Here is a 27907-nt window from a genome sequence, read left to right as displayed (position 1 = left end):
ATTGAGAAACGAAAAAATAAGTATTCTAAAAATTAATAATAAGTATTCCATATGCTTTTGTAATATAAAAAAGATATAAAATTTCGATGTCCAGACAATATGATGGCGACTATCAACTAGTGTGCTCGGACGGATGGAGCGAAGAATTCAGCGATTCCTATTGTCATGCTTTGGGATTCGCCGGATCTGACGAGACAATCGAATCGTTCGCTTGGGATAGAAGCCAGAAAATTCTAAGACTGAAGACAAACCCTAATTATCACCTGCCGCTAGTCACGAACTTAGAGGAAATGGGATTTTGCGTATCAGACAAGGTCATACAAGTGTCGTGTCAGAAATTCAATTGTGGTCTGCATAACACGGACGAATCGATCGCGAGATCAACAGATGACACTCCTAAGCAATGGTCTAATATAGCTTTGTTGAAACAATCGGAAGAAGGGACCGTTTGTACATCCAGTATACTCGGTCCTATGCACGCACTAACTAGTTATTCCTGCATCAGGTAATTTGATACAAAAATGAGTGTATTACTTTATTTACAAAGAGATAAACCATAAAAGACAGAGAGTGCGTAACGTTTTCTTGATCCTATGATTTTATTTCGATTTATAAAATATTTATTTCGATTTGTAAAATAGAACACATTCCATTTTTGACATAATATGCAACACATTATAGTAACGTTGATTTACTTGTTCCAGTAAACACAAAGAAAACAGTGGATGGCAGCTTTTTGCTGGTGGAAACATGTTAAAAGGAAACGCCGTTAAAAACATCATCCCCTATCCTCGAGTGAAATATAATCAGTTCCTCTACAATAACGACATCGCTCTAATCGAATTAAGAGAGCCGTTAATATTTTCCAAAAATGTTAGCGCCGTATGTCTTCCCAGACAGTCGATCCAGGTACACCTTCGACTAAATTTTCTGATAAGCTACGCGTAGCTAATTGTTGTTTAATTAACACATTTCTGATATAATGTGATGATTTTTCAGCCGGAGCAGACTTGCGTAACGGTAGGATGGACATTCCCTAGGAATGGAGAAGTGAATTTACAACAGATTCTTAAATTCATACATGTTCCGATGAATAATTCCGAGAAGTGTAACGCCGCGAGTCATTATGCAGGATTCCTCACGAAACATGATATATGCATAAATAAAGATCCTTGTTACGTAAGTTTAACAGAAAGTGCAATTCTTACATTTCTATAATTATTTTAAAGAAATAATTTAAAAACTTAAAAAACTTCTGTGAATATATTAATCTCTTTAAAAATAACCGTATTTAATTAATTCGATCATTGTAACTATAAAATATACACCATTGTATCACGTAAATCGTCAATATGCAAAAACTTAATTTTGAAAATTAATTAAAAAATGCAATATTACCAAATTATTACAAACGTGTATTATTGCGTTGAGAAATTATAATTACATATTAATGCTAAATCAATTTATATTTTTAGTATGACAAAGGAACGTCGCTGATGTGTGCCAGAGAATTGCAGAATGCTTCGGAAAGATGGGAAATCCAGGGATTATTAAGTTATCATACAGAATGCTTGGGGAGTCGTCCAGCCATTTACTCGAGCTTAGAACCAGCGCTCCCTTGGTTGCGCGAAACAGTGCCAGCTTTGCAGACGCAAAGCTAAATCATTGTCATAACAATTTATCGAGGATAAGAAGCCGGTACTTCATGTTAGACAAGAGAATCACACAGTTTTAATAAAAAAAATATGATAGTGATTTTCTCTCTATACAGCGTGTTTGAGAAGTAATGAAAAATTCTGTTGTATAGAGGTAGAATGGACTAAACTGAGAAGAAAAGTTCTCTACCATTTTACAATTTTCGCAATAGGTTGTTTAGCAACGACTATTGCCACTTGTTGTAAACAGCGCGTGCCTAGCGACGGCGAACACAATATTTTTATAAATTAATATCTTGTTAACTATTGCGAAAATTGTAAAATGGTACAGGACTTCTCTTCTCAGTTTAGTCCATTCCCCTATGCGACAGAATTTTTCATTCCTTCTCAACACCCTATAAATATACATATAACTACGACAAAAGAAAAGTTCGAATCGATCTCCCTAATTTTCTTTGTTCTTGAAATTTCATATTCCATATTCATTTACTTTTGCGTCTATTTTCTTTTTCCAATTTTAATGTTCCTATTGATAGCACGAACAGTGGTGAGTTATCATGAGAAAAACTTAATTGTTACACGACAGATCGTAGGGAGAGCGAAAAACTCTACAGAATTATGACATTCGTAATGTACGAGAATTGACACTTGTAATGAAAATCAAAGACAAAATTATACCGACTTATAATTAAGGAATCATTATGTAAATATTGTATAAAGTAATTGTTTATTATATGGATAATGTGGTATAAGAATTTATTAGTTTAACGGGTCTCTTAAAGATATTTTCCACATTCTTGCATTCAAAATTTCTACTTATTAGTCTTATTACTATTTACACAAAATTCATTATTGCCTCATTTGAATTAAAATATAAATGATTAAGACGGTCTAAATCGAGCTAAAAAAAAATGGATATTACAAAATTACTTATTCATCTTAAAATTATTTACATTATGTTGAAAAATGTTGAAAAATGTCACATTTTGTATGTTTCGGGACTCACAGGTCCTTCTTCAGCGATTCTTAACAGATGTTTGCGTCATTCATATGAAGCGTTAAAGACATATCTTAATTCGGATTGATATTCCTGTTCTCAATGCAATTTCTGACAATTAGAACAATTGTAAGAGAAAATTATTTGTTGTATCGTTTATTCTGAAAGTTTTTTGTGCTATTACGTTTATTTTTCAATAAATCAATTTTCACAATAGGCTATAGAATTTTGAACATTTTATCTTCTTTTATCAAAGTCTATGAAGACAAATAAATTTCAAAACCAAAATGTTGTGTACAAAATTGATTGTAAAGATGAACAATTTTAAGATGAATAAGTAATTTTGTAATATCCATTTAGCTTGATTTAGGCCGTTTTAATCATTTATTGCATTGCAAAGAAAAAAGAGCAAAATTTATTAATTAAAATATAATTTTTATGATAATATACTTTGGACATTTTCAATACACTCTATATACATGGTGACTCATTTTAATCGATGGATCCAAATATCTCCTAAAATACACCAGCTATAAAAAAATGGTTGGGACAAAAATTGTCGAGGACAATGAGGGTCATTTATCTGTGCTAATAATTTTGACCTTCTAGTCGATTTTCAAGGTTATTTGAAGGTCAAGGTCATTTTTTTAAATAGAAACCCCTATTTTGACATCGGATTCAAAAAGAACGGGAAATTTTACGTTCGAAATGATATTTTAGAATTTGTTATTGTGAGTTTAAGAATTTTAAAATTATTAACACAGATAAATGACCCTCATTGTCCTCGACAATTTTTGTCCCAACCATTTTTTTATAGCTGGCGTATTTTAGGAGATATTTGGATCCGTCGATTAAAATGGGTCACCGTGTATATCAATTAATAAGATATAAGGATATCTAATTATTTAATATGAGAGACCGATACATATGCATGTCCGATTACATACAAATCAACAGTTTGTCTCAGAGATCCTAAATAAGGATTTCTGAAATGAACAATGGATACACTTAAGCAGTAGATAGGATAAATGTATATAATATATAACTATTTTTTAATAAAATGCATTGTTATAGAGATTAAACAACAAAGTATGTTCACATATATACGTAGTCATTGATGAATGCGTATTTTTATATATTTCGAGCAAAAATAGTAAATAAATGTATTTTAAACATTTCTGATATTTTTTTTTATTACTGACCAATTCGTTTTTAAAATCATTCTTTATAATAAATAAGTTAAAAAATAAGTGATAAAAGTGATTTTGCACTATAAAAAAAAATAAAGCAACAATATTAACTTCTATTAAAAGATAATATAAATTAATTAATATTTAGATAGACCGAACCATTATCTCGTTAATCATCCGTCTGTTTCTTCGGTTTAGCTGCTATTTCTGCAGCTGTAACTGCATTATCTAAAATAATTAATGACTCCGATATACTATTTATAACTGCATTATATTTAGATAGCAGATCATGCACATGAGCATCCAGTTCTTTGGAATCCTCGTAAGTTTCGAGATACGACAGTGATAATTTGTTAAGTGTTTTATTTAATTCGGGTGCATCTTTGATACGTTCTGATTCTAACACAGGCATAAGTTCCTGTACTTTGTTTAACAGCTGGTGGTTTTCCATAATCTCTGGCTCTATTGTCAACAACAGCTGTGCTTTAGCACTCGTGGGCATATCAATGTCTTCACAAGTAGGCTCCAAATAACCATTTAATTCTGGCAAACGTTTGATAAGCGCGTTTGGTTTTTCTCTGCCTGACAATGCTGAGCTGATTAATGAATTGACATCTGTGAGTCGATCAATGATAGCGTTTGGTGGTGCAGGATCATCGATATTCATCATCTTGCCAAGTCCATACACTTGTTTCTCTAAATTAGCAATTCTGTCTTCTAGCAACTTGATGGATGACATCTCGAGAACTAAAATACAAAAGCATCAACCTTTACAAATCGTTATTAAAGATTAATCTATAATTAAGAGCCTCTTGTTTCTTGCTTTTTACTTTTTAGTCTAATCTACAATGTACTCCTTGTTTAGTAAGCCACATTGGAGTAAGCCATCAAAGACTGGGGATATCTCAATTCCTAAACAAGAACTGTAATACAAAACTGGCATTGTTTTCTTTATCAGGAATGAGATTAGCTAATGCTGTTTTACTTCCATAAGTAGAAAAAAAATCAAAAATGCCATCGCTTGACTTCCTTTTCTCTTGGACTGTAATTTTCTATAGATTAGTAAAAAAAAAAAAGGTAATATATTATAGAGCTCACTGTTGCTCTTTGTTTTTCACTTTTTTCTTTTTATGATTCTTTTAACACTTTAATTCTGTTTGTTGTCACATGTTTCTTGTCTCTTCTGATGTTTGTCAACTTTATTTCAGGCAATAGAAAATGAAGAAGTAGGATAACAAATATTTAAAAAAACAAGAAATAAATAATAATAAGGCAAGAAACAGAAAACAAAAAGTTCATTATAGATTAGATGCTTTAAAATACAAATGAGACAAGAGATGTATGTACAAGTCAATTATTCTGATCTTCATCATCCTTAAACTCTATCTTTGCTATTTATGCAAATAATTAAATAGTACTCTTCATTAATCGATTAAAGAACCCTACAGTTTTCTTGTAAGAAAGTACTTTCGGTCAAAATGGCTGAAAATTTAGTATGTGCTAGTTTATGGTGTCTTGATCAAAAGTCTCAATGAGCATGTGGTTCTAAAATCAACAGGTTCTGACATTGGAGCTCAAAAATCGATATGGCCTCATATCGATTATTATGAAAAGCGAAATACCAAGATAATGTTAAATACCCTTCACCTCAATTACTAGATGCAGTCTAAAATGCACATAGGGCAGCAGCATGCCTATGATTATTGATTTATAATGCAAAAATGGTTACTGCATACTGATTGGATCAATCTTTGAAAAAATCAAAAAATGACTATAATATTATATAAAACGTATAATACATGTTTATATTATGATTCATGTATATAAAAATATTTAATAAACATATATTTGAGACAATAAAAACATTTTTTATGTTTTTTATATACCAATGAAATATTTATACTGTATATTAAAAGGCAATATAGCAACATGTTACTTTTCATAATAATCGATATGAGGCCATATTAACCTTTAAGCTCCAATATCTCAGAACCTGTTTATTTTAAAATCGCGTCCCCCATTGAGACTTTTTATCAGGACACCATAAACTATCACATACTAAATTTTCAGCTATTTTGACCGAAAGTACTTTCCCATAAGAAAACTGCAGAGTTCTTTGTTTAAAAGATTAAATTGCATAATTTGATTGTTTACTGATAGTATATAATTTTGTATTTGTAAACATGGTAAAAAGGTACACTCCAAAACGTCTTATCCAAGGAAAATTTAATCAAAATATACAGTACACGTAACATATACTATGATACACAGAATAAAATTTTCCTCGGAGAGAACGTTTTGGAATGTAGCCTTAGCATAGTTATTTTTAATAAATGTTCAAACAACAAAAAGCAGAGAATGCAAAAAGTTTAACTTACGGAAAAAATTTTCATAAATTGCACAATATATATTGTCAATAACTGAACTATTTGCCGAGAAAAATCCACGTAAACAAAACCAGTAAGTAAATTTGACAGGCGTCAACAAAGGTTTAAGGTTATTCTTATGCGTGGGTGGGGAAAACTACTAAACTATAGGGAAAAATATTGACTGGAAACAAAAAGCACATTGTAGACCTAAAGGCCATGGCATGACACTCAAAAACTTAAAGGTACATTTATATGCAACTGTCAAGCAGCGAGCAGCAACCAATCAGCGAGGCGATATCAGCTATCGCGTAATGGTACGTTTCCACCGAGCGCGTCACGCGTCGCGTCGTGAAAGAGAGAAAGAGAGAAGTTTATATAAATACACAACCCTTCTCTTTCTCTCCTTCGACGACGCGACGCGTGACGCGCCCAGTGGAAACTCAGCCTGCGGCTGGAGTCACATGGAGCGGAAATTACAGCGGAACGGAACAGTGAAACCAATCAGAACTCTACAATTATTTCGCTGCTTTACTTTCTGCGATTGTGATTGGTCTCGCTGTTCCGTTCCGCAGTAGATTTCCGCTCCATGTGACTCCAGTTTTCAGGCTGTGTCTCCATAGAAAAAGAAACAGCGGAACGGAATGTGAACAGGACATCGTATACTTACACCATGCTATCTCTATTTTCTCAGGTGATCCGTGCCGCTACACCGGCCAATTGCGCTCGAAGAAACCGTTACGAGTTTCCGTTGTGTATGCGTGTTTGAACGATCTAGTGCACATTTGTCATCTGTGTACCGTGAACCACTCCCGTGTGCGGTGTTTTCGCGATCCTCGGTAAATTGTGCACAGATCTCAGAGCGGACTACGCCCTTGCGAGGTATGTGACCGGAAGAGGTAAATTAACGAGCGGGCGACGATGGTGGCAGGTCACACGAGGTCACCCAAGCGGCGATTGCGTGCACCGAAATCGCGAGAATAAAGAATGCCGAATATGTCGACCGCAACAGTTTCGTAGCAAAAAAAAAGCGAATGGAATGCCATCCGTCTCGGGATCTCCTAGAGTTCGGTCATATTATTCCGCCCGTCGACTTTATTTATTTCAATTTCGGACAACGTGCCGAATTGCAATGCAATCGCTATTTTAACATTCCTCTAGTCTCCAGGGACTGATAATACTCGTGATAACCTGCTCCTATGTTCATTTGTATACTAATGTAGCTTAACTTTAATCTCGGTTTAACTTACTTTTTATCTCGTTTCAGTTTTAAGAAACAGGAAAAGATAAAAAGGAAAACCGAGATTAGAGTTAATCTACATTGGTAAAAAATGGATCAATCCAGACTTACGACTGATTACAACTCGTTGCTATGCTGGCTCTTGTTATTATGCCGCATGGCATTGCTAAAGTATGCTAATACTTCAACACCTAATTTACTGTTCTATGCCTTCCAGTTAAAGCAAACGGAACAACATGGCTGTTAACGTGTACGCTACAAACATGACATCAGACAATCTCAGTCGCCACGACATGCTAGCGTGGGTAAACGACTGTCTGCAATCTTCGTTTACCAAGATCGAAGAGCTCTGCACTGGAGCAGTCTATTGTCAGTTCATGGACATGCTCTTCCCAGGTAGTGTACCATTGAAAAGGGTGAAGTTCAAGACCAATCTGGAACACGAGTATATACAGAATTTCAAAATTCTCCAAGGTGGCTTCAAAAAGATGAACGTGGACAAGGTAAGAATCTTCTACTTTCTCTTCCCACTGGCTCAGATAAAATTGCTTTAAAAAACAGTAAACAGGTCTGTTCATGTTGCTCATTCTTTTTATTCTCAGTATCTTCACTTATTCTCTCCTCAATGCCTTAATATATATTTATCTTATATTGAATACAAAAATTTTGATGGATTTTAAGCAATATGAACAGATCTAATATATGACAAGAGACTTATCTTCATAAGAATGATTTTATCCATAAAATAATTAAAATCTATAAAGATGATTATAGACAAATATATAAAAGGTAAGCCATTGTGATACACGCAATATAAACTGCGATGTTACTTCAAAATTGCATTTTCCCGCATGTAATAGCATAACTTTGTGCAAGGCTGGATGAAATCATAATGATACAACCGTGGAAATGGTTCAGGTAATACCAGTGGACAAGCTGATAAAAGGGCGCTTTCAAGATAACTTTGAGTTTCTACAGTGGTTCAAAAAGTTTTTCGACGCAAATTACGACGGTCGTGAATATGATGCTTATGACGCGCGCGGTTGCATACCGCTAGGTTCTGGCGTGGACGGAACGCATACTTTATCGAATCCCCAGTTGGTACCTTTACCACCACAATCGAAACCACAGCCTCAAATGCAACAAAGACAAATACAGCAACGTAACATCGTCCCGCGGCAGCAACAGGGTATTGTTGCAGTCTCGATTTTACGCGGCCGCTTCTTGCATGCTGTTGTATGTTTCTAATGATATTTTGCAAGAACGATACTACACATGTACAGGCACATGGCACATGCAATTTATAATGCAATATTATATCTTAATTTATATTAGCCACGTTATTTTAAATCTATGTGCATAAACATGTTACAAGCTACTTTTACAATGTTACATGCAAACACGCATACTTCACGTTACATGCACTCTTTAATTTTACATGTCATTCAGATTTGAAAATTAGTGCAGAAATCAATTCAATCTATAAGAAATGTATAGAGATATGTTGCATATATTTTAATTTATATATAAATTAGTGATAACGCATAGCGTTAAAATAGTTTTCCAATATACAGGGTGAATCTTAATGGTTATATCAATGTTTTACCTCCCCCCCCCTCTCTCTTTCTCTCTCGTGCGTGTGCACGTGGTCCTTTACGCTCTTCCCTGTTGCAGTTTGTAATTCATCTTCCATAGTAAAATTTTGGTACAGTTATAAAATTTACTTTGTACATTATGGCTGGTATTCGTAGTCCATTCTTATTGCAAGTAATGTCTTAAAATGCTAAGAAATGTGTTCATAATCCTCTCTTATTTCAAGACCGTTTTAAGTAATGTCTTAAGACGCTAATACAATCCTCTAATTGGTCCGTGACATTTTAAGACTGTACTTAAGACGGTCTTAAATATAAGATCTGACTATGAATACCATCCTGAGAAGGCTTACTGATTGATTCATGACATCTTCAAACTGTATACTTAAAATTAAAAATCTACTATAAGTCCTAGCTTATGTATAATACATAGATACATAGATGTACACATAGATTAGGATGTTAAATGTTTCACGTTTTATCCTAATTTTGTACAAAGCAGTAAGAAGAGTTTTACAGAAGTGTTTATTTAAAATAATGCCGTAAAGGAATTATTTTAAATAAACACTCCTGTAAATTAACTCTTAATATTAAAACTTGTTAACCTTTTAATACATAACCGTGTTCATTTAAGATTCCTTTATATTTATTATAATTTTGTTTTCTTTTCTTTTGTTGCACACATCTTCCACTCCTCCTTTACAGATTGTGCCAATTGATAGGCTGGTGAAAGGCAGGTTCCAAGACAACTTTGAGTTTTTGCAATGGTTCAAGAAATTCTTTGATGCAAACTACTCGGGAGCAGAGCCGTATGATGCGCTTGCTATGCGAGGAGGAGAATCTATGGGTAGTGGCGGAAATAATGCACCTCGTGGTGGTTCTAACGCGAAACGTTCTCCACGTGACACAATAAGTTCGACTAAACCAGCTCCTCGTACTACTGGTACATCATTTAATAACTTTACTCTTTGATGCAAAAAAAATGTTGAATTTTAACACCATTAAAAAGAATGGAATCTCATAATATGGAAAGAGAATAGATTTTTTTATAAATACAATTTGAAACTTGTACGTTAACACAGATTTTGTACTAATCAATAATTGATTTAATTGCTTGATTATCCTTTGAGACATTATGAAAATCTGACTGATGTTACTATAGCAGGCAAGGTAAATATTATAGAATAAATACAAAGTCAGTAGGGAGATAAAACGATCTGATAAATCTATCCTGTAATTTTATAAGGGATACATGATATCAATTGACATACTTCTCCGTGTTAAATATTTCAACAGGAGTTTCAATTATGGGTTATTGTATAATATCCCTCAATAACTTGAAATAAAATTTGCCTTTAGGTGAGGGACATCCATCTACCATGCGTGCAGATAGTACAAACTCTTTAGGTGAAATTTAATATTTCTTTTTGTTTTTAACTCTCGTTACTTGTATTTTGCTTCTCTAGCTCCGTATATATTTTAATATTGAGGTATATGAAGAAACTATTGAGTAAATTATGTGTGTGTTTCTGTGTAGTTTCTGTATTTATTGAATAAAACATTTTATTGAATATTATTAATACTGATTATCACAGTTTATGAAAAAATGGTTATTAAGACAGGGAAATTTAGTGAACACATAACTAAGAATGAGATGTGTAATTACAATATGTTGTTCCCTCACTCTGATACAAGTATTATAATTTCTATTAATTTACAATAATCGTCTGTATCAACTAGTCTACAATGATTGTCACTATCAAAATTTACACTATTATTTTATAATAACAGAGGATCACATTTCTTAGCACTTGCCTTGCAATTTTTTATTACAAAATATAAAAATTTTATTTCAACATACATATATGTTTCTGTTAAAACTTATTTATTTAGTTTCGGTAAAACTTATTTGTTATGTAAAATACACATATCGTGCATGATTTTGAACTGTATTTCTGCATGCCTTGTTTTGCTTGCACACAATATAGCTTATCTATTTATATATATTTAAGTAGCTTTGTTAATTTTTATACAAGTCAAAAAAATTATTTTAATTTTATGTTACAGAAGTATAAATACTTATCATTTTAAGATAGTATTTTAAACTAATGTATTTTTTTCTTTACCTAGTAAATAAAGTTCAGCAGCCGTATCGTGCACCTCCCAAAACCACAGTTGGCAACCGTGGCGATAATGGAAAAATTGAGGAACTTAGTGCGCAGGTATTGTATAATATTTCATTCAATAGATATTTATAACACAATAAATATTTTTTATATATTAATTTTATGTACTTTCCAATAAAAATTATTGAAATATTTTAGTTGATTGAACTGAAAGTGTCAGTCGAAGGTCTAGAAAAGGAAAGAGATTTCTATTTTGGAAAATTACGCGACATAGAAGTCATGTGCCAAGACTGCGACAACGGCGGCGATCCTCCACCTATTGTACAGAAAATTTTAGAAGTCCTTTATGCAACAGAGGTAATTTATATTTATATAATAATTCTGTGTAATTGTAAGAATTCCTTTGAATAAATGTTTTAATTCCCTATCATCTTTTTTTCAGGATGGTTTTGCACCACCTGAAGAATTGGAAGGTGACGGACTTGCACCTGACGACGAGGAAGAATATTAACCTTTTTTATTTACGGATTTATGATTGAAATGAACAACAGCAAATTATCCAAGTGCGTTTCAGTTTACCATGCCTGTGAGCCAGTATCATTACCCCTTGCATAATTATTACCTAAGTTATTTTACATGAGCAAATTCAACAGTTTTTGCGCGGATTGTGCGTACATTTTGTTAAGAAAGTTCACTGAAATCATTAAGATTCGCACAACATTAGAATAGATTTAAGTTGAGTAGTGCACTTGAATAACTTGTTCTTTATTGACCGTTGATAAAAGAGGGAAAGCAATGGAAAAAATTAGAAGATCAACTAGTAATCTATCACAAATTATTATAATTCTTTATAGCGTTAAAATGATAGAGTTCCGAAGATCAATGACTCTCAAATCGTCTCAAAAATTTATGTGGATACCGATATCTATTAATGCTATCTGCATCCGTACTGTTACGTAGCGACTTACGTTAACTACACATTTTTTTAATGCGTGAGTGTTGTTTGTAATTGTATTAAGTTTGATCGATAATGAATCATGAAGTCCCCGTCGATAATTTTGTTTTTTGGAATCAATTTATAATCATCTAAAACACATTAATCCTATTGAGAAGCTCAAACAAAAGCTGCTCAATTTGTTCTACTCGTTTTCTATGTGCAATATGCCCGATGAATTCAATAGTTTCGTGTAAAACAATAGATTCTCATCATCAGCAAAATAATTTGGATATACACAATATTAATAATTAAAATTCAATTCCGCTTTGATATTCTATCTGCGTCTTTCCAACATAGAAGCTACTGCATAACATATTTGTAAGAACATGTAAACACCACGCGCATATAGTCCAGATATTTTGATTTCAATAAATTAAACAGTGTGTGCTTCGTGAAAGCAAATTGCGAGACAAAACGGTACGCTTATGCACTCGATTACTGACTTACAAAGATATGAAAAATTTAAAGTTAGAGCTGATATTGAAAGATTCATCTATTAATGTTTATCCCGTATAAATCGATTTTAAAAAAGAACCGATCATGTTTGCATCTCCATGACAGTCTCTCGGGATATAAGAATGGCCTTAAAACGCGGTGAATTTGAGATTTCGATATAATACTCAGAATCGCACGAATAAACGCGAAATATTTCTTTAATTATATCATAGATGCACTGTCAATTATGACGCTGCTATATCTCATTTTCATAAAAAGAAAGTTTGTAAAATCCATACGTTCCGAGAGCAGACGAGTGAGAGAAACAACGAGCGAAAGGGTTACGGCATGTAGACGCGTTTTGCGAACGCTTACGTGTTTTTAACATGTGTGTGTGCTTTTAATATTATTGGTTTCGACAGTCGAGATCAACATTGATTATAGATGCGTCATAATCGAATTAATTTAAGCAAAAAGCGATTATATTGTGACAATTGTCTAGAATGTAATTTGCATTACGTGCTACATCTTTACTAAGTTCCAGTAAAGAAAAATACAGTTTAGCTTGCGCTCTGTTCATCACTCTGTATGCGCGCATATGTGCTTCAAAATTAAAATTTTTATGCCGATAAAATTTTAATGCCGAATAATAAACGTTTCATAAAATCGACCCGAATGCGGATTGTTTTCGAATCCTCGAATGTGTTCGAATATTTCGAAATATTTACAGTGAAAATAACCTATGTAATCATAATTTTTTAATTAAAATTCGCGAGAGAAGGTCATATGAGAAAGAAAGAGAGAAAAGTCTTGAATAATGCTAAATTACAATCGTGTAATTATCTAGTAGAATTAGAACATAAGAAACAAAGCTGTCTATCAAATCGATTATTTGTTGTAAAAAATTAATTTTGATGTAGACACATGATGTATAATAAACGGGGCATAAATTTTTTCATGTATTATTGCAAGATGTATATTAGGGATATAAAGTATGTTAATAGCGATAAACAATGAATTGTAAATCTCGTAATTAGCCAAGGAAAGAAACTTTATGAAAATGCGCTTCAAAGATTCACGAACAGTACTTTAGTTTAAAAATATTGCTAATAATAAAAGTATGAATATTTTTAACTTAATTTTCCCGAATTAATTAGACGAAAAATTTATATACTTCTATCAGTAAATTTGAGAAAAGTTTCATTTTCTTCTTTATATGCGGCAGATGCATTTCTTTATACTATTTTGCTAGAAATGTGTGTTGAATGGAATCTAGCAAGGAGATGCATCATGTTTCGCAGGTTTCATTCTCTTCTCTATAGAATTCTCTTTTGGGCTCCAAAAATCATTATGGGCCCTTACATATAAGACACCGCTTACATTGATGTGACGCTGATTGTTGTTACGTTACTGTCCGTGAAACTTCTGCTTTCCCAGTTCGCGCTCAGTATCTCACAGTCATGAAAGTGTCGGTTCCGTTCGCGTGTGATTGAGTACTCATCAAGAGTACAGCTTCTACTAGCAACCGCACAGGACATCGTTCTAAGATATTGCAGCACGTGATTGCGGCAAAGATCACTATTAGCAGCAGTAGCAACAATAGCTCTCTATCCGGTCTTTGTATTTGCAACGAGAGGTAATTAGAGTTAAAGTTTAAAAACAGACAGATTGCAAAAATCATGCTTTGTATCCCCTAAGAAGAAATTTATCAATAACTGATGGAAAAGTTCTCTATTATTCTGTGCTTTGAACAGATTGTTATGCAATGTATTAAGAAAGATTATATGTACCAATTTTTATATAACTGGAGAAATTTATTATTAATTAAGATTTTCCGTGATTTGATAAATAGTATTGAAATCAACTGAAGATTTATGTATCGATCAGTGATCCTATTTCAAAATCTGCCCTTTCTGACCCGAACATTATATAAACATTCGACTGAACTGTCTAGTAGAATCAATAGTACGTTAGATTTTAATGTTTTGAAACGAATTCTGTCGAGTCAGTCAACTCAACAGAGAAGAAATACATTTTTTGCACCTACGATTAATTTCTATTTTTACTATTTTCTCTCTAATTTCTCTTTAATTTTTGCGTTTGTGAGAAAATTCGTCACTGATGTTGTCAATGATCACATAATATAATCTTTAATGCCTTAGAAGATGCTTATAAATAATTCGATTATCGAGTAATTTTTGCATAATTTTTTTCTTCTAAAAATATACACTATTTGTAAGATACACACTTTAAAAAATAATTAATTTTACGTTATTATATATATAATGTACAATCGGGATAGCTTATTTGTTCAAAGCTCTGTTGAAATAGCACTTCACATTCTCTCCGCTGATTACTCATACGTATATGCGGACACGCTCACAAGTTTTGAAAAAAAAAAAAGACTACTTTTTCTGTTATATTGTCTATCAATAGACAACTCAAGGTTTGACGGTCAAGAAGACTGCTACACAAATCAAACAAAAATACGATAAAAGCCAAAAAAACACAAACTACGATAACTAAGTGACGTGTCACGGTGTCAACCAAGTTAGTAAAATAGCAATGATCGAACTAGAGTTTTACTAGACAACGTACAGACGATTCTTATGTTATCTCTCGGCATATAATTTACTTGTAATGTAAATTTACTTACTTAAGATGCATGCAATTCGATCATAATTTTCTGAAATCAAAGAGAGTACAGCCAAAGAAAATTTTATGAACACACTAGCTACAAAATATTACATTATTAATAATACATTTCTAATTTCTAAATTTTGCCCTCTAATCATATTTGTCATTAAAAATTAGAGCTTCAAAGAATTTTAATTTCGTCTGTTAGTAAATAATTGACACTTCATTAATTTAAAGTATTCTAAAGTTGAAATAATATTACATTATACATTAAGGCGCCCAGTTTCACAACACATGGTTAACTCTTAACCTTAAAAAATTAAGGTTTAATTTGTTCCTTATCTTTTTTTCTAATCCTAAAATTGGAAAGAGATGAAATAAGTTGATTTATTCGTTCGTTAAACCTCGTTTAAGAATTAAACCATGAGTTGTGAAACTGAACCTAAGGCTAAGAATTGTTTCACCCGTTCCACTTTTCGATAAACTTCAGCTCACTCTTTAACTCTTTTATTTTCTTATGTTCTTACTCTTTTACTCTTTTGTTTATTCATTAGATAAATTGTCACAAAGTTTATCCAAAGATGAAACAAAACTAGCCCTTGATTTAAAAAAATTTATGGGTCCATCAATTAAATTATACAGGTGTCCGGGAAAGAGACGAATGATACTTAATATTCTTGAGATTATTTTGAAACGAAAATTCTAATTCCACAAAATGTTGAAACTATATAACTTTTGAATTATAATATAATCCGTACAGCATAAGTTGCTTGCAGCAACATTGCTGCAATATGACTACAATGTTAAATGTTGCAGGAATATTGCAGCAATGTTGCTGCAACTTTTGTGCCGTATGGGAAGGGTTTAAAATTAACGAATCATATTATCTAAAGTTGGCGTGCTCAGGAGCGGCACAACGCAAAGTACTAAACGCGAAAACTTATTACTTCTTTTGTCAATATTGATTTTAGAATTAAATATAGATTTTATTCTATTGATATTTCTACAAATGCATTGTTCAAATATGCTTTAAACATTTTATTAAAATAATCCGGAGAAACTAGAAACTTATATATGAATATTATAAAATTATTATTTATAAACAATTGTAATTATTTGTACAACTTTATGATAATTAATTAACCTTATGATAATTAATTTACAAAATAAATTATGTATATTATAACAAATGTTTGAATTGTACTCCATTCATATCTCTATGCATAATATCTTGCGCGTCTCAATAAACTTTGTTGCGTATTGATTATTTATCATATCGATTATTATGATATGCTTGTAAAACTACTTCAACAATGCGATTGTGTAAGTTCTCCCGATTGCGTATTGGCTCCTGATAAATATAATTTTTTAAATGCCTCCAAAGAAAAAAAATCTATTAGAGTTAATGTTGTGCGCAGATATGCAAAACAATTTCCGATAAGTCAGCTTTAGGTTAGTACTTTGCGTTGTGCCGCTCCTGAGCGCGCCAGCTTTAGACGATATGATTCGTTAATTTTAAACGCTTGTAATTCAAAAGTTATTATAGCCTCAACATTTTGGTATTAGAATTTTCGTCTCAAAACAATCTCAAGAATCTCCCCTAAAGCGGCGGCCGAACTTGCAATCGAGGTCGATAATACAGTTTTGGTGATCCTGCTAAAAAATCTATGTCAAACGGTGCTGCGCGCTCAAATTAAGAGAGAAAAAGGACAGAACTTATGTCTATCTCTCTTTCGCCTGTTACTTTTCTCTCTCAAGTTTCTATACACAATTCTCGTGCTGTTTACCATCGTTGATCTGTGCCAGCGAAACGATTACACGTGAAACAAATATTTTGGAATATCTTTTTTGTTAGACCTTAGATGACAATTTCGCAAGCTTAGGATTATTTGTGCACGTCATACGCTTGGCGCGAAGGTACCATTTGGTATGTACGACCTACAGAATTTCTACAATAAGTAAATTATAATCTCAAGTGACAGCTGTAAGAGCTGACATAAGTGAATTTTTCGTTTTTTATCTCCAATTTTCTTATCAAATTTAGCGTTATCCATATCATTTTGATGTGTACTTTCAACGTATGAAAAAATTTCATGATCTACAAAGCCAATTCGGAAAATGGTTCACTGTAATTGTTGGTCATTCCCGTTGCTTTAGGATCTCCTTAAGACTAATTCTACAATGTGCTTTTTGTTTCCTGTTTTTTGTTGTTTGTTTCTGTTTGTCTCTTGGCTTTTTGATCAAGAAGGCAAGAGACAAACAGCAAGAAACAGGAAACAAAAAGCACATTGTAGAATTAGCCTAAAAGCGTCTCATTCGTCTTTTTCCCGGACATCCTATATGTCCATTAATAAATCCATTTAATTATTTTATATCCATTAGTCAATCTACACAATAAATTTTACATTATAAAGTTTCAATATACTAGAATTCAGAACAAATTAAAATTACACAATTAAATATATCAACATGTTTTGTTTTAACGCACACAAATGCTTTCATCCTAAATGCTTTCACCATTTGTCGCGACAAATTATAATTCTATAATAATCTATTAATATCAGTGATATATTATTAATATCAGTCCATTTGACATTCATTTGACATGCGAGATGAAACCTATTTTAAACATTAAATTGTCATTATCTGTTAAATTACAAAATTTTGTATGTGAGAAAAGTTTCTATGATAAGACATAGTAAATTTTTATCTATTATGTGCACTTGTAGTATGCATGCAGCACTTTTCTGACGAGGATTTAAAAAATGGGGGATATGCTCAATCTTGTAAAATAGAGCTAAATTAAATTCCATCATGAACATTTACCAAAGATCATCTTCGTCCATAAGTTTACAAAAAATTTTATCGCGTCTTTGTAAACAAATCGACACTGTAAAGATAAATTAAAATCTATCTGACTATATTATTAAAATATACCTTAAAGTTTTGTGCGCAAGCATTAAAGTAATTTAAGTTTCATTTAGTTATTTTTAAGTTTATTTTCTTTGCAATGTATTTGAAAATTACAAATTTTGTTTTCTTGAAATATATTATAAGAATTTTTGGATGTCTTATACAAATCGCCGATATAATATATATCATGTTTGAGCGAATGTAACTGCTTTAACAGAAATTGTACGCGTAAATCAATGTGTGATAAAATCCGTAAAACTTTTAGATATTTTTCGGTGAGATGCTAAAATCATTTGTGATTATATACATATTGTATTTTACCATGAGAATACGTTGTTATTGAAGATTTCTTTCGGCGTTCCAACTCTGATAAGCCGAGGTCGTGCCTTCCCGATAATAATTTATCATCATCACTTTCTTCATTGTCTATTTTACATTTCTGAGTCATTAGGGCTTAACGGAAAATTTTATTCATGTGTCTCTGATCGCGAAGTATCCACATATTGTCCCCATATATATAAATATTATTTAAATACGCAAGCATTCGCATTTTACAAAAATCCTTACTGAATCTATGTTCAATATTTGCTTAGATGATAAAAATAAACAGTCTAATATTAAAGTTACATCAACACTGTTATCGACAATCTCTGATTAAACATACTTTTTTATTTTTTACTCATACATTGAAAGAAAAAGTTCGATGCTATAGTAATTTATGACTGCTGCAACTAAAAATTATCTGCTGCAATCAATTAAAAGTGCTATATATGCCATATTCAGCTGATCTTTTCCTTCAGTGTAAGAGAAGAATTCATTTATAATCTCTTCACATGAAAGAATTGACCAACTTATTTTCATATATTATCCTTTTTTATTGTTATATGCTCTATAAAAGTTATAATTCTAATATTTCTTTTTTAAAGAGATCCGACACTCGTAATTTTATTCTCGCCTTAGAATTAAATTATAACAATTAAAGCGGACAAATCCATTTATGCTATTTCAAATGTCTTTCTAGGCATCGATCTATTTCCAATATAGTCATGGAAAGTTCATCAAACAAAGTAAGCATTTCACAATTATCGGTAAAGAAATACATCCGGATAAACGTCCAATTGATGGAGTAAAGTATTTATTCACTCGTGTCGTTAGGCAATCGACGAGACATCGCAAGAGGATTGTATTTGGATAGAATTGAGATTGTTGCAATCAATTATGATACAAAGTAGATTGGGCCAGACAATACTGAAACTTATTGATTATTTTCTGTGGATTGTAGAGAAATGTATGGAATGGAGTCTCCCTAGACAGAATATCAAAGGTGCGATTTACGAATCAAACATATATATATATATACACATATACATATATATTTTCAGGATTGGTAACGTTACCTCATAAAAATAACTCATTACCGTTACCGTTTTTTCCCTAAAATAGGAAGTTTTTGCAATACCGTTTATCTCAGATATCGGTGAACGCTAAAGTCACGTTATCTTTTTATTCACAACTAATTAAGAAAAGGATAACGTGACTATAGCGTTCATCGTATCAGGGATAAACGGTATTGCAAAAACTCTTTAATAACTCGTTCCCGTTACTCATTATTGATTTGCAAAAGTAACTCGTTACCGTTATCGTTATTCAAAATATAACGTATCGTTACTTTTTCGTTACTTTTTTTCTTGACATTAATATAATATTATGTGCAGATTTTTTTAAATAAATGTAAGGACATCAAAATTTGCTTTTTAGTAGAGGAATAGAAATAATAGTTAAATACTTAATATAAAAATGACAGTTGTGTAATACAAAAGGACTAGTAAGTAGCTTTAAACGGATTAATCAATGAACGGATGAATCATCGACTTTGTCTCACCTCCACATGGTGATTCCTGGATAATTCGAAGAAGACAAAAAATATGAATTCTAAATTTTACTGGTGTGGCCCACGGTATAACTTAAATTTCATATTTGGCTCATCAAAAAATTTAGTTGCATTTCCCTGGGTCTACATGCTTTACGTTAGCCTATAGATGCATTCCATTTCACGCATAATGCGTATGATACAGCCGCATAATGCGTGAAACGAAACGCAACCTATAAGTGTGAACTGTGAATATAATGTGAAAAAAGGCGTCATAATTACGTGATTAAGAGACCCAATCAAGACCTATTCCTTTAATGTCGCATCTCTGTTTTTTATAGCTCTAGTTAGGACTAAAACTTTTACGTGGCTAGAAATAAAGTAATGATAAAATTAACTAGTGAAATCGTTACCATTACTCCAAAAATGTAGCTGCGTTACCATAAACGTTACTCCGAAGAAAATGTAACGTGATCGTTACCGGAAAAAATAAACTTGTAACGATAACGACAAAATAACGTGTTACTTGCCAACCCTATATATTTTTTATTCATTATTTTAACTCTAAAATGATGAAAATGTATACTTTTTTCGACGACTGTATTGCATCAATATTTCAGATGAGAAAGATTCAAAAAAAATGGAACTCGTGCGACCATTGCCATGGCTTTTGTTCTTACCGAGCTTAATAATATTACGTATAATCAGAGTCATAGTAAATATAGGTGCTTCCATATTGAGTTATCCAAAAATTACATCAAGTGAAATGGTATGTCCATCTTTAGAGTTTAATCAACATTAGAATTTAATCAACATTCCTTAATCAAAACTGTATTAATTAGAAAAGGAAATAACCAATAAAAACAAACTTTATAACTCGTTGATTTTTCCGTTATAAAATGAATATTTTCGCATAAAGTTATTTAATATCGTCTGCTTTACTTCATTCACGATTAGTTATTTTGTTTTTTATTATTCAACTTATTATTATATATTAAACTTTATTTCGATATACAGGTAAAACTCGTGCAGAAATATCGTAGATATCTGCATGATACAATGAAGAAAAAGAAGAAAGAGAAGAAAGAAAAGTATAATGAGCTCAAGGTAAGATGTGCCTTTTTTTCGCCATAGTGAAACGTAGGGAATGTAACAACTGCAAAGATAATAAAATTAGCACGATAACAGTCTCGGTGATGGGTGTAGGACAAGAGATCGTCGATGAATGAGGCCAGAAAGGCCCTGATCAGATCTATTCGTCTGACTTTATCGAGCTTATCCTGCATGGATACATCCAAACCCCCTCCATCACCACCGCCTACCAAAATTTATATTAGTAGCAACCTCGATCCCGATCCAGTAAGTAAACGATATCGGACTTATCTTGTGCAAATGTATCGTAAATCACCTGTGTTCGATTGTATTGTTTTTATTGTATAATTACTTCAGAATACTATAAACTACCTTTTTCCAATTATTTCAGTCAAGTGTATTTTTATTGACATATTTTCTGTAAATGTCTTTCTCTCTGAATTTTTCGGAGTGAAATTATCCCACTCGAAAGAATTAAAATACTGCTACTATTGAAAAAGAATGAAAACATTTGCTCTCTTGAATAAGAGCAGCAGATTTTCATTCTCATCTTTTATTAGTAAGATTTCACATTTTTGAAGTAAGATTTACTCCCAAAAGAAGAAAGACCCGCTTTTTCCTCCCCCCCTTTTTTTTTAGTAAATCTCACTCTAAGAAAGAGTAAGTGCCATTCTTATTTTAAGAGGACAAATATTTTCACCCTTTTTCAATAGTGGCAGTATTTTCATTCCTTTAAAGTGAAATTTTACTCCAAGAAATTTAGAGAGTTTCTAATTGTTAATTCTAAAAATTAGTATTTTTTGAATTCTGAAATTATCATAAATGCGAAATCAAATGTATTCGTCATTATTTGGTTTCAAAAATTATATTCTCGCTATATTAAAACATATAATAAAGTATACGATGAATCAAAAAAATTTTTTAAGGTAACAACGACATCGGAAGAAAAGTCGGAAAACAAATCCGAAGAAAAGTCAGTGACAGAATCAATGGATTCGGCAACATCAAAAGACTCAAGCGAATCGGAGGACGAGAAGCAAGATAAGGAGGAAAGGGAGAAGAAAGAGTGGAAAGAATCTGTAAATGATAAGATTGATCGACTCGCTTTGGAAAATAGCGAGGATGATGAAGATTTTGAAGTAAGTTTCATATTTAACTATAGTGATACATATGTATCATTTATATAAAAGATTCGGTATGGGGGGGGGGGAGATGCCAAGTTAAAAATTTTATCTTCAAAAATTATTACATAGAAATTATTATATCACAAAATTTACCAAACTTAACAATATGTATTATTTGTATCTTTCCAAAGAAAATATATTAAAGTAATAGTTATTTAATGCTCCTTCAAAATATTATGACAAAATTAATTAATAAAATTATTATTATTTGAATCAGAGAGAGAATAGGAAGACAAAAAATTATTTTTAAAGAAAAATTAAAATTACTATTCTTTTTCTTTGGACTATGAAGACTTTCAATAAGAATACAAATAGTCTTAATCTAGAGTGAATATTTTTGTAAATATGTGTTGATTATTATATATTTCTGGTAATATTCTTTTGTAATAAATAATACCTACACGCACTTCCTCGATGGCGAACATGTAGAAACCTAGATATTTAATTCCTCGACGGCAAATACTTAGTTTCTTGACGCCGAACATCTAGACACTCAATTTCTTGACGGCGAACATGTAGACAACATCTAAACACTTGATTCCTCGACGGCAATTACCTAGACACTTCGTTCCTCGACGACGAATACCTCACTTCCTCAATGGCGAAAACATATAAACAACACCTTAACATTTAATTCCTTGACGACAATTACCTAGACACTTAAGTTCTTCAACAACGAACCAAGTTCTACCACACTCACTTCCTCGACGGTGAACATCTAGACACTTTCTTCTTCTCAACGATGAATACTTAGACACATAGTTCCTCAAAGACAATCTCGATATTTCATTTCAAACATTGAATAATTTGCGCCTTGCGCGCGTCACAGTCATCGTATATGTGGTCCCATTCAATGCTGATCTGCAGGTTAAATACATGACGTACAATCAAAAGCTATCTATTATCGAAAAAACGTACATTTTTCTCCTGGTCAACAACGTTAATAATAATGACGATAACAATGTTTCTTATAAATAAAATCTAAAATTCAGAGATTTGTGTCGTTTGTAGGACACGTAGAAAAAAAATAAAAGCACTTTTATTATACAATACAATGCAAGTGTATACATGCTATCGATTGAACGTTTATAGAACTTGATCAGTTCAGTCGTTATTGAGATTTGATAATCTCAATCTGTCGCAACTCGCCGGCTCGCGTAAAGTAACCACGGCAATCTCTCGTGCTATGACGCCACGCTTGGCTTAGCGCCGAGACATTATCGTGTCTCCAAATTAATAACTGTACATGTTTCGGCTAATCTTTAGCCACATTTAGTCGTAACGATTTATCGTATACTTGTATAATATAATTCCACTGATATTCCATCGGTATTGTTTGTTATGAGATCGTCAATCACTCTCTCATAGGAGTAAATTTCACATGTTTGTTTAATATTCATTTTATCATTCTGGACAATATTGATATTGTTAAGTTCATAATCCATTCAAACGGCATTTCACGTTCACAATCATTTTATGGATTCTATGAAAACTCGATGACTTGAATCTTCTTCAATAGATAGTCTACATTTTCAATTCTAGGAAAATGTAGGAATTCTAGGAATTTGAGGAAAGTCTTTTTTACATATATGTAAAAGAACTTTTATTTTACAATACCTTTGTTAAAAATGAACAAAATTTGAATTTATGGAAAAAAGTTTTAAATTAACTTGAAATCTCTACTTTTGAAAGGTTACTATATTTTTTGAATTTCTGTGAGTTTTGTAATTTTTATATATAAAAAACTATGAACTGAAAAGATGTAAAATTTTCTTTTTATACTGTATTTTTCACGTGCCCAAAAAAACTTTGCAGAAATTTTCGATTATCTAAAGCTTGAAGCTTTCCTTACATTCTACAAAATCTTTTTTTTTAATGTTCCTACGATTTTTTGTTTATGAGTCATTTAGAGTAAAGTAAAGAAACATTATTCTGATTTTAATTACTCATAACTTCGTTAAAAATCATCATACTGCAATTTAAAAAAAAAAACAGATTTTTAAAGTCGAAACTTTACTTTATTGAATGATATTATTGCAACGAAAATTTTTGCAGCAAATGGTGGGTTAGCGAAGGGTCACGTATGTAAAAGAACTTTTACCCCAACCTAATATATACATTTTACACGATAGAAAATATTTATCTGGCCACGTTTTTGATGTCGTTTTTCAGCCGGACGAATGCTCGTCGAGCGGTACGAACAGTATCGATGACGATGATGAGAACAGCGATGGTAATGTGTCCCTGAATGAGATTAACGACATAATTGAAGACGCAGTAACGTTCAAGAAAAATAAAAACATCGAGCAGTTTTTGCATGCCGAGCAAACTTCCACGCTAGCTTGTAAGCAAGAACCCATCGAATCGGCTTGCGAAAAGGTAAACACCTTCGAATAATGCTCTTTTGGATTGTCTTTATAATCGAAGGATGAGGAATAAAAGAAGTCGGTCCCTCGATGCTTGGCTGCCTCGTGTTTACTTGGGATTACGTTCTAAATGAGAGAAAGCGCATAGACAAGCGAAATAGGCGCGCAAAACCTTTGTGTTTTTTTTTTTTTTTTAATAAATTCTGGCGTACTGTATTTTTCAGCTGTTCCGTCAAACAGAACGAAATGCAAACAGCAAAATTTTATATCCGTCTATACGAAATTCGCTCTATGCGATTTTTCGCGCGGTATGAGCGAAACGGAATCGAAAAACGTTGATGACACTTTATGAACGGAATTCTTCATAAACGTAAATGTTCAACGAGCTTGTTCAACGTATTTAGAAAACGTCAGCCAAGGAGAGTCGCGATAAGGTAGAAGAGCACCTTGCGCCTTCGCAGCGCATCGATTCGTCAGAATGTTGTACGCCCGACAGATCCAGTCAGGAAGATCCAACCTTCTATTCGCCGATCAGCTTGGATAATGACTCGCCGAAGAAGCTGTTGATGTCGACCGTCAAACGTAAGTGATTCTTCGCACGTCTGCATCTCCTGTGGCTGTGATCTCTCAACTAGCTCCAAATTGGCTTTTCGCTACCTTACGCTCCTCCTATTGCGCTTGTGCCTTCCACTACATGTGCATTCGCTTTTCGTTACATCGCTTTCAAGTAATATTTAATGAAATATTGCTTTAAACACATATAATTAGTATGTGCATAAAATTGTTGCATCAATGGATTGTTACTTAATAATTACTATGTGTGCGTGTAATGATTATTGACGATTAAATCGTAAAACATGGTATAACCATCTACAATCTACGAGAGGCTGCTTATTTTACATATATTATTATATAATATTTATGATATACCCATGTTATTATATATGCGATAAATAATTTTATTTTATATTTTATATACGATTATATGCGATATTAATTTTCGACTTATTGAGAGTTTTCATTTAAAAAATGGTGTGGTTATTTGTTGTTATATTACTTGAATTACTTTATCCATTTCTTCAATACTAACGATCGTAAGACAATAAACTTAAATCATTTATGTTGAAGGTTAATTTTGTAAATGCGATTTTAGAAAGTAATACTATTTTCCGGCACCATTCGAAATGCTTATATGAAAAAATACTGTTTTGTACATTGGCTGTTTATTTAATTAATTGTTTTTTGCGAACTACTTAGAGAAATTCAAATAACTATAAATAAAATGGATTTGATTATAGTTGCACAACCGATTTGATACTTAGAACTTTGTATAAAATATACATATTAGCACCAACAAAAATATTGTAATTATATTTTTTAAACATTTTGTAATAGTTTTAGTACATGTCTTAACAACAACTAGACTTTCTAATCATTTCCAAAATTGTTGTTAATTCATCATGAATGGAAATTTCTCTTTATATTGTACTGTTTTAGTAAATGTTTAAAATATTGGTAATTGTTTAAGATATATATATTCCAAAAGAAAAGTAATCCATTAGAATTAAATCTCGCGATTTTATTATCCAAGTAATTGAACACAAATCAATTTCAATACATTTAGTACGTTTTAGATTCTTTTTATGACGTTAGAAAATATTCCATTATGTTGAACAAGTAAAATATGATGTTCGTAAATAAAAATCAACAAACAAAATTTTTTTTCTTTTATTCCATAATATTCCTATACAAAATTTAATTCATTCGAAATAATCCAATTATCAAATATCTTGTAAATCAGTAAAAATCGTTTTACATTCTGCTAAAATGATGCACGTATATTCTGCATTCGCGTAATATTTGATACATTATTCAGTAATGGCTATTTTTATATGTAATAGTTTTGTAGTAAATCGAAGAAGAAATATCATCGTAGCAACGAATATTATATCGCATACAATCGCAATATATCAAATAAATAAAATCAATTAAATTCTCAAATTATTAATTGTTTAGAATATGTCTCAAGAAAAATCTTAGATACAAAAGAGTTTATCAATGGCGAAGTACGATTTATCTCAGCATCAACCATTTCAGGTATAATATTATAGTTACACATTTTGCACTAATTGGTTCGTAACTGTATTAAATTTATTATCAATTTATTAATTATGAATTTACTTATTTCAAAGAGTCGACATATTTTTTAAATAGAATCGAAATCATCCAGGCAGACTGACAACGCAGTAACAGAGAAGTACAGTACAAACGTGAGTAAAGGACGTAAAGGTAAGCGCACGAGTCGCAGCAATCGCAAGAAAAAATAATAGATTGACAAAAGCAAAACAAAAAGAGAAAGAAAGAAGAGGAAGGAAAGAGAGAACGAAAGCTTTCCTCCGAGACAACAAATCACTATTGTAACATACAATATCGCGCCATATCGAACGTCATTGATAGTTACGCAATTGTCGAAGATTACACATGATTTCGAATGATAGATATCTATTTGTCGTCTAGATATAATGAGATATCAGGTAATGAAAACGTTTTTTTAAATAAAAGTTGAGTTTTTTAACAGATCTCCGAATCATCGCAGTCACCCGTCAATTATTACTCTCAAAATTTATTTAACAAATTAAGATGATGCTTGCAAATATTTCGTTTTTTGGACGCTTGCGTTTCTCTGGAAAATTTCATCAAAACTGTAATTATCCAAAGTATAACTGATTCAAAATACATTGTCATTATCACTTGAACTCAATCTATAATAATATAAATATAATTTGCACAATGTGAATAATGTTCACTAATCCTGAATCGCTTTAAATCCACACGTTACTTCACAATCACATTTTAAATGGCGAAAAATTAATTGGACAATCGTGTTTCTATTCATAACTCCAAAATGTACATGTATTTTGAGCGATTGATTTGTTTCTCGAACACAGAATTTCATTCTCGGTTCAGCTTTATGAAATTACGGAAACTTCGTAGATAAGCGGATGTAACCGCATCTAAATCGCGGTAGTACATTCGAAATAGGCAGGCATTATCACAGATTGAACGAAAAAAATTGACTGCTCCAATAATTTAAATGGTAAAATTGGCTGCTGTAACCGCAATCAAAAGTGCTATGCCATATTTTACCATATCTAAACTACTGCATATTTCTTTCAGTGTATTTAGATAAAATATCGTGTCTGTCTTTACAAATACGTAATTGCGATAAAATGAATATTGTTTTTAT

General features: G+C 31.9%; 4 protein-coding genes across 10 annotated transcripts in view; 3 read left to right on the top strand and 1 right to left on the bottom strand.

Annotated features, from left to right (window-relative positions):
• The window catches only part of LOC108781487 (uncharacterized), a 43737-nt gene extending 41946 nt beyond the window's left edge, over positions 1-1791 (top strand). Inside the window, exons 8-11 of the mRNA XM_018549453.1 lie at positions 95-505; positions 705-909; positions 1000-1179; positions 1476-1791. Coding sequence (XP_018404955.1) covers positions 95-505; positions 705-909; positions 1000-1179; positions 1476-1661 — 982 coding nt within the window. The 3' untranslated portion in view covers positions 1662-1791. The remainder of the gene's footprint in view (positions 1-94; positions 506-704; positions 910-999; positions 1180-1475) is intronic.
• A 2208-nt stretch (positions 1792-3999) lies between these two features.
• LOC108781495 (dynactin subunit 3) lies at positions 4000-6316 on the bottom strand. Its single transcript, XM_018549466.1, has 2 exons — positions 6221-6316; positions 4000-4589 (listed from the first exon to the last, which is right to left on the bottom strand). The coding sequence occupies exon 2, from the start codon at positions 4579-4581 to the stop codon at positions 4012-4014; it is 570 nt and encodes a 189-aa protein (XP_018404968.1). The 5' UTR covers positions 4582-4589; positions 6221-6316; the 3' UTR covers positions 4000-4011.
• Positions 6317-6908: 592 nt separating this feature from the next.
• Positions 6909-13618, top strand: Eb1 (microtubule-associated protein RP/EB family member 1). Of its 5 annotated transcripts, XM_018549452.1 has the most exons (8): positions 6909-7090; positions 7666-7951; positions 8367-8618; positions 9746-9983; positions 10400-10447; positions 11171-11262; positions 11365-11523; positions 11609-13618. In XM_018549452.1, exons 2-8 carry the CDS (start codon positions 7685-7687, stop codon positions 11675-11677), a joined length of 1125 nt encoding a protein of 374 aa, XP_018404954.1. In that variant the 5' UTR covers positions 6909-7090; positions 7666-7684; the 3' UTR covers positions 11678-13618. The 5 variants fall into 5 exon arrangements, with proteins under 5 accessions (XP_018404954.1, XP_018404950.1, XP_018404951.1 ...); XM_018549448.1 differs by lacking the exon at positions 8367-8618 and having other exon boundaries at positions 11609-13616; XM_018549449.1 differs by lacking the exon at positions 8367-8618 and having other exon boundaries at positions 6909-7107; positions 11609-13616.
• Positions 13619-13762: 144 nt separating this feature from the next.
• Positions 13763-27259, top strand: LOC108781490 (myb-like protein X). Of its 3 annotated transcripts, XM_018549458.1 has the most exons (11): positions 13763-14234; positions 19170-19215; positions 19304-19472; positions 20639-20787; positions 21036-21125; positions 21225-21377; positions 22037-22249; positions 24467-24673; positions 25065-25242; positions 26677-26757; positions 26875-27259. In XM_018549458.1, the coding sequence occupies exons 2-11, from the start codon at positions 19195-19197 to the stop codon at positions 26985-26987; spliced, it is 1374 nt and encodes a 457-aa protein (XP_018404960.1). In that variant the 5' UTR covers positions 13763-14234; positions 19170-19194; the 3' UTR covers positions 26988-27259. The 3 variants fall into 3 exon arrangements, with proteins under 3 accessions (XP_018404960.1, XP_018404961.1, XP_018404962.1); XM_018549459.1 differs by lacking the exon at positions 21225-21377; XM_018549460.1 differs by lacking the exons at positions 19170-19215; positions 19304-19472.
• The last annotated feature ends 648 nt before the right edge of the window (positions 27260-27907 follow it).

The sequence above is a fragment of the Cyphomyrmex costatus genome, unplaced genomic scaffold (genome assembly GCF_001594065.2).
Source record: "Cyphomyrmex costatus isolate MS0001 unplaced genomic scaffold, Ccosl1.0 scaffold825, whole genome shotgun sequence".
In the NCBI taxonomy this organism is placed as follows: Eukaryota; Metazoa; Arthropoda; class Insecta; order Hymenoptera; family Formicidae; genus Cyphomyrmex; species Cyphomyrmex costatus.
This window is presented reverse-complemented; position numbering and strand designations above follow the sequence as displayed.

Coding starts and splice junctions, on each gene's coding strand:
- LOC108781495 (XM_018549466.1), bottom strand. CDS start 4,581: ATGTCATCCATCAAGTTGCTAGAAGACAGAATTGCTAATTTAGAGAAA.
- LOC108781490 (XM_018549458.1), top strand. CDS start 19,195: ATGGAAAGTTCATCAAACAAA. Junction 20,788..21,035: donor AAATTACATCAAGTGAAATG/GTATGTCCATCT, acceptor TTCGATATACAG/GTAAAACTCGTGCAGAAATA. Junction 26,758..26,874: donor CTCAGCATCAACCATTTCAG/GTATAATATTAT, acceptor TTTTTTAAATAG/AATCGAAATCATCCAGGCAG.
- Eb1 (XM_018549452.1), top strand. CDS start 7,685: ATGGCTGTTAACGTGTACGCTACAAACATGACATCAGACAATCTCAGT. Junction 8,619..9,745: donor AAATACAGCAACGTAACATC/GTCCCGCGGCAG, acceptor CCTCCTTTACAG/ATTGTGCCAATTGATAGGCT. Junction 9,984..10,399: donor ACCAGCTCCTCGTACTACTG/GTACATCATTTA, acceptor ATTTGCCTTTAG/GTGAGGGACATCCATCTACC.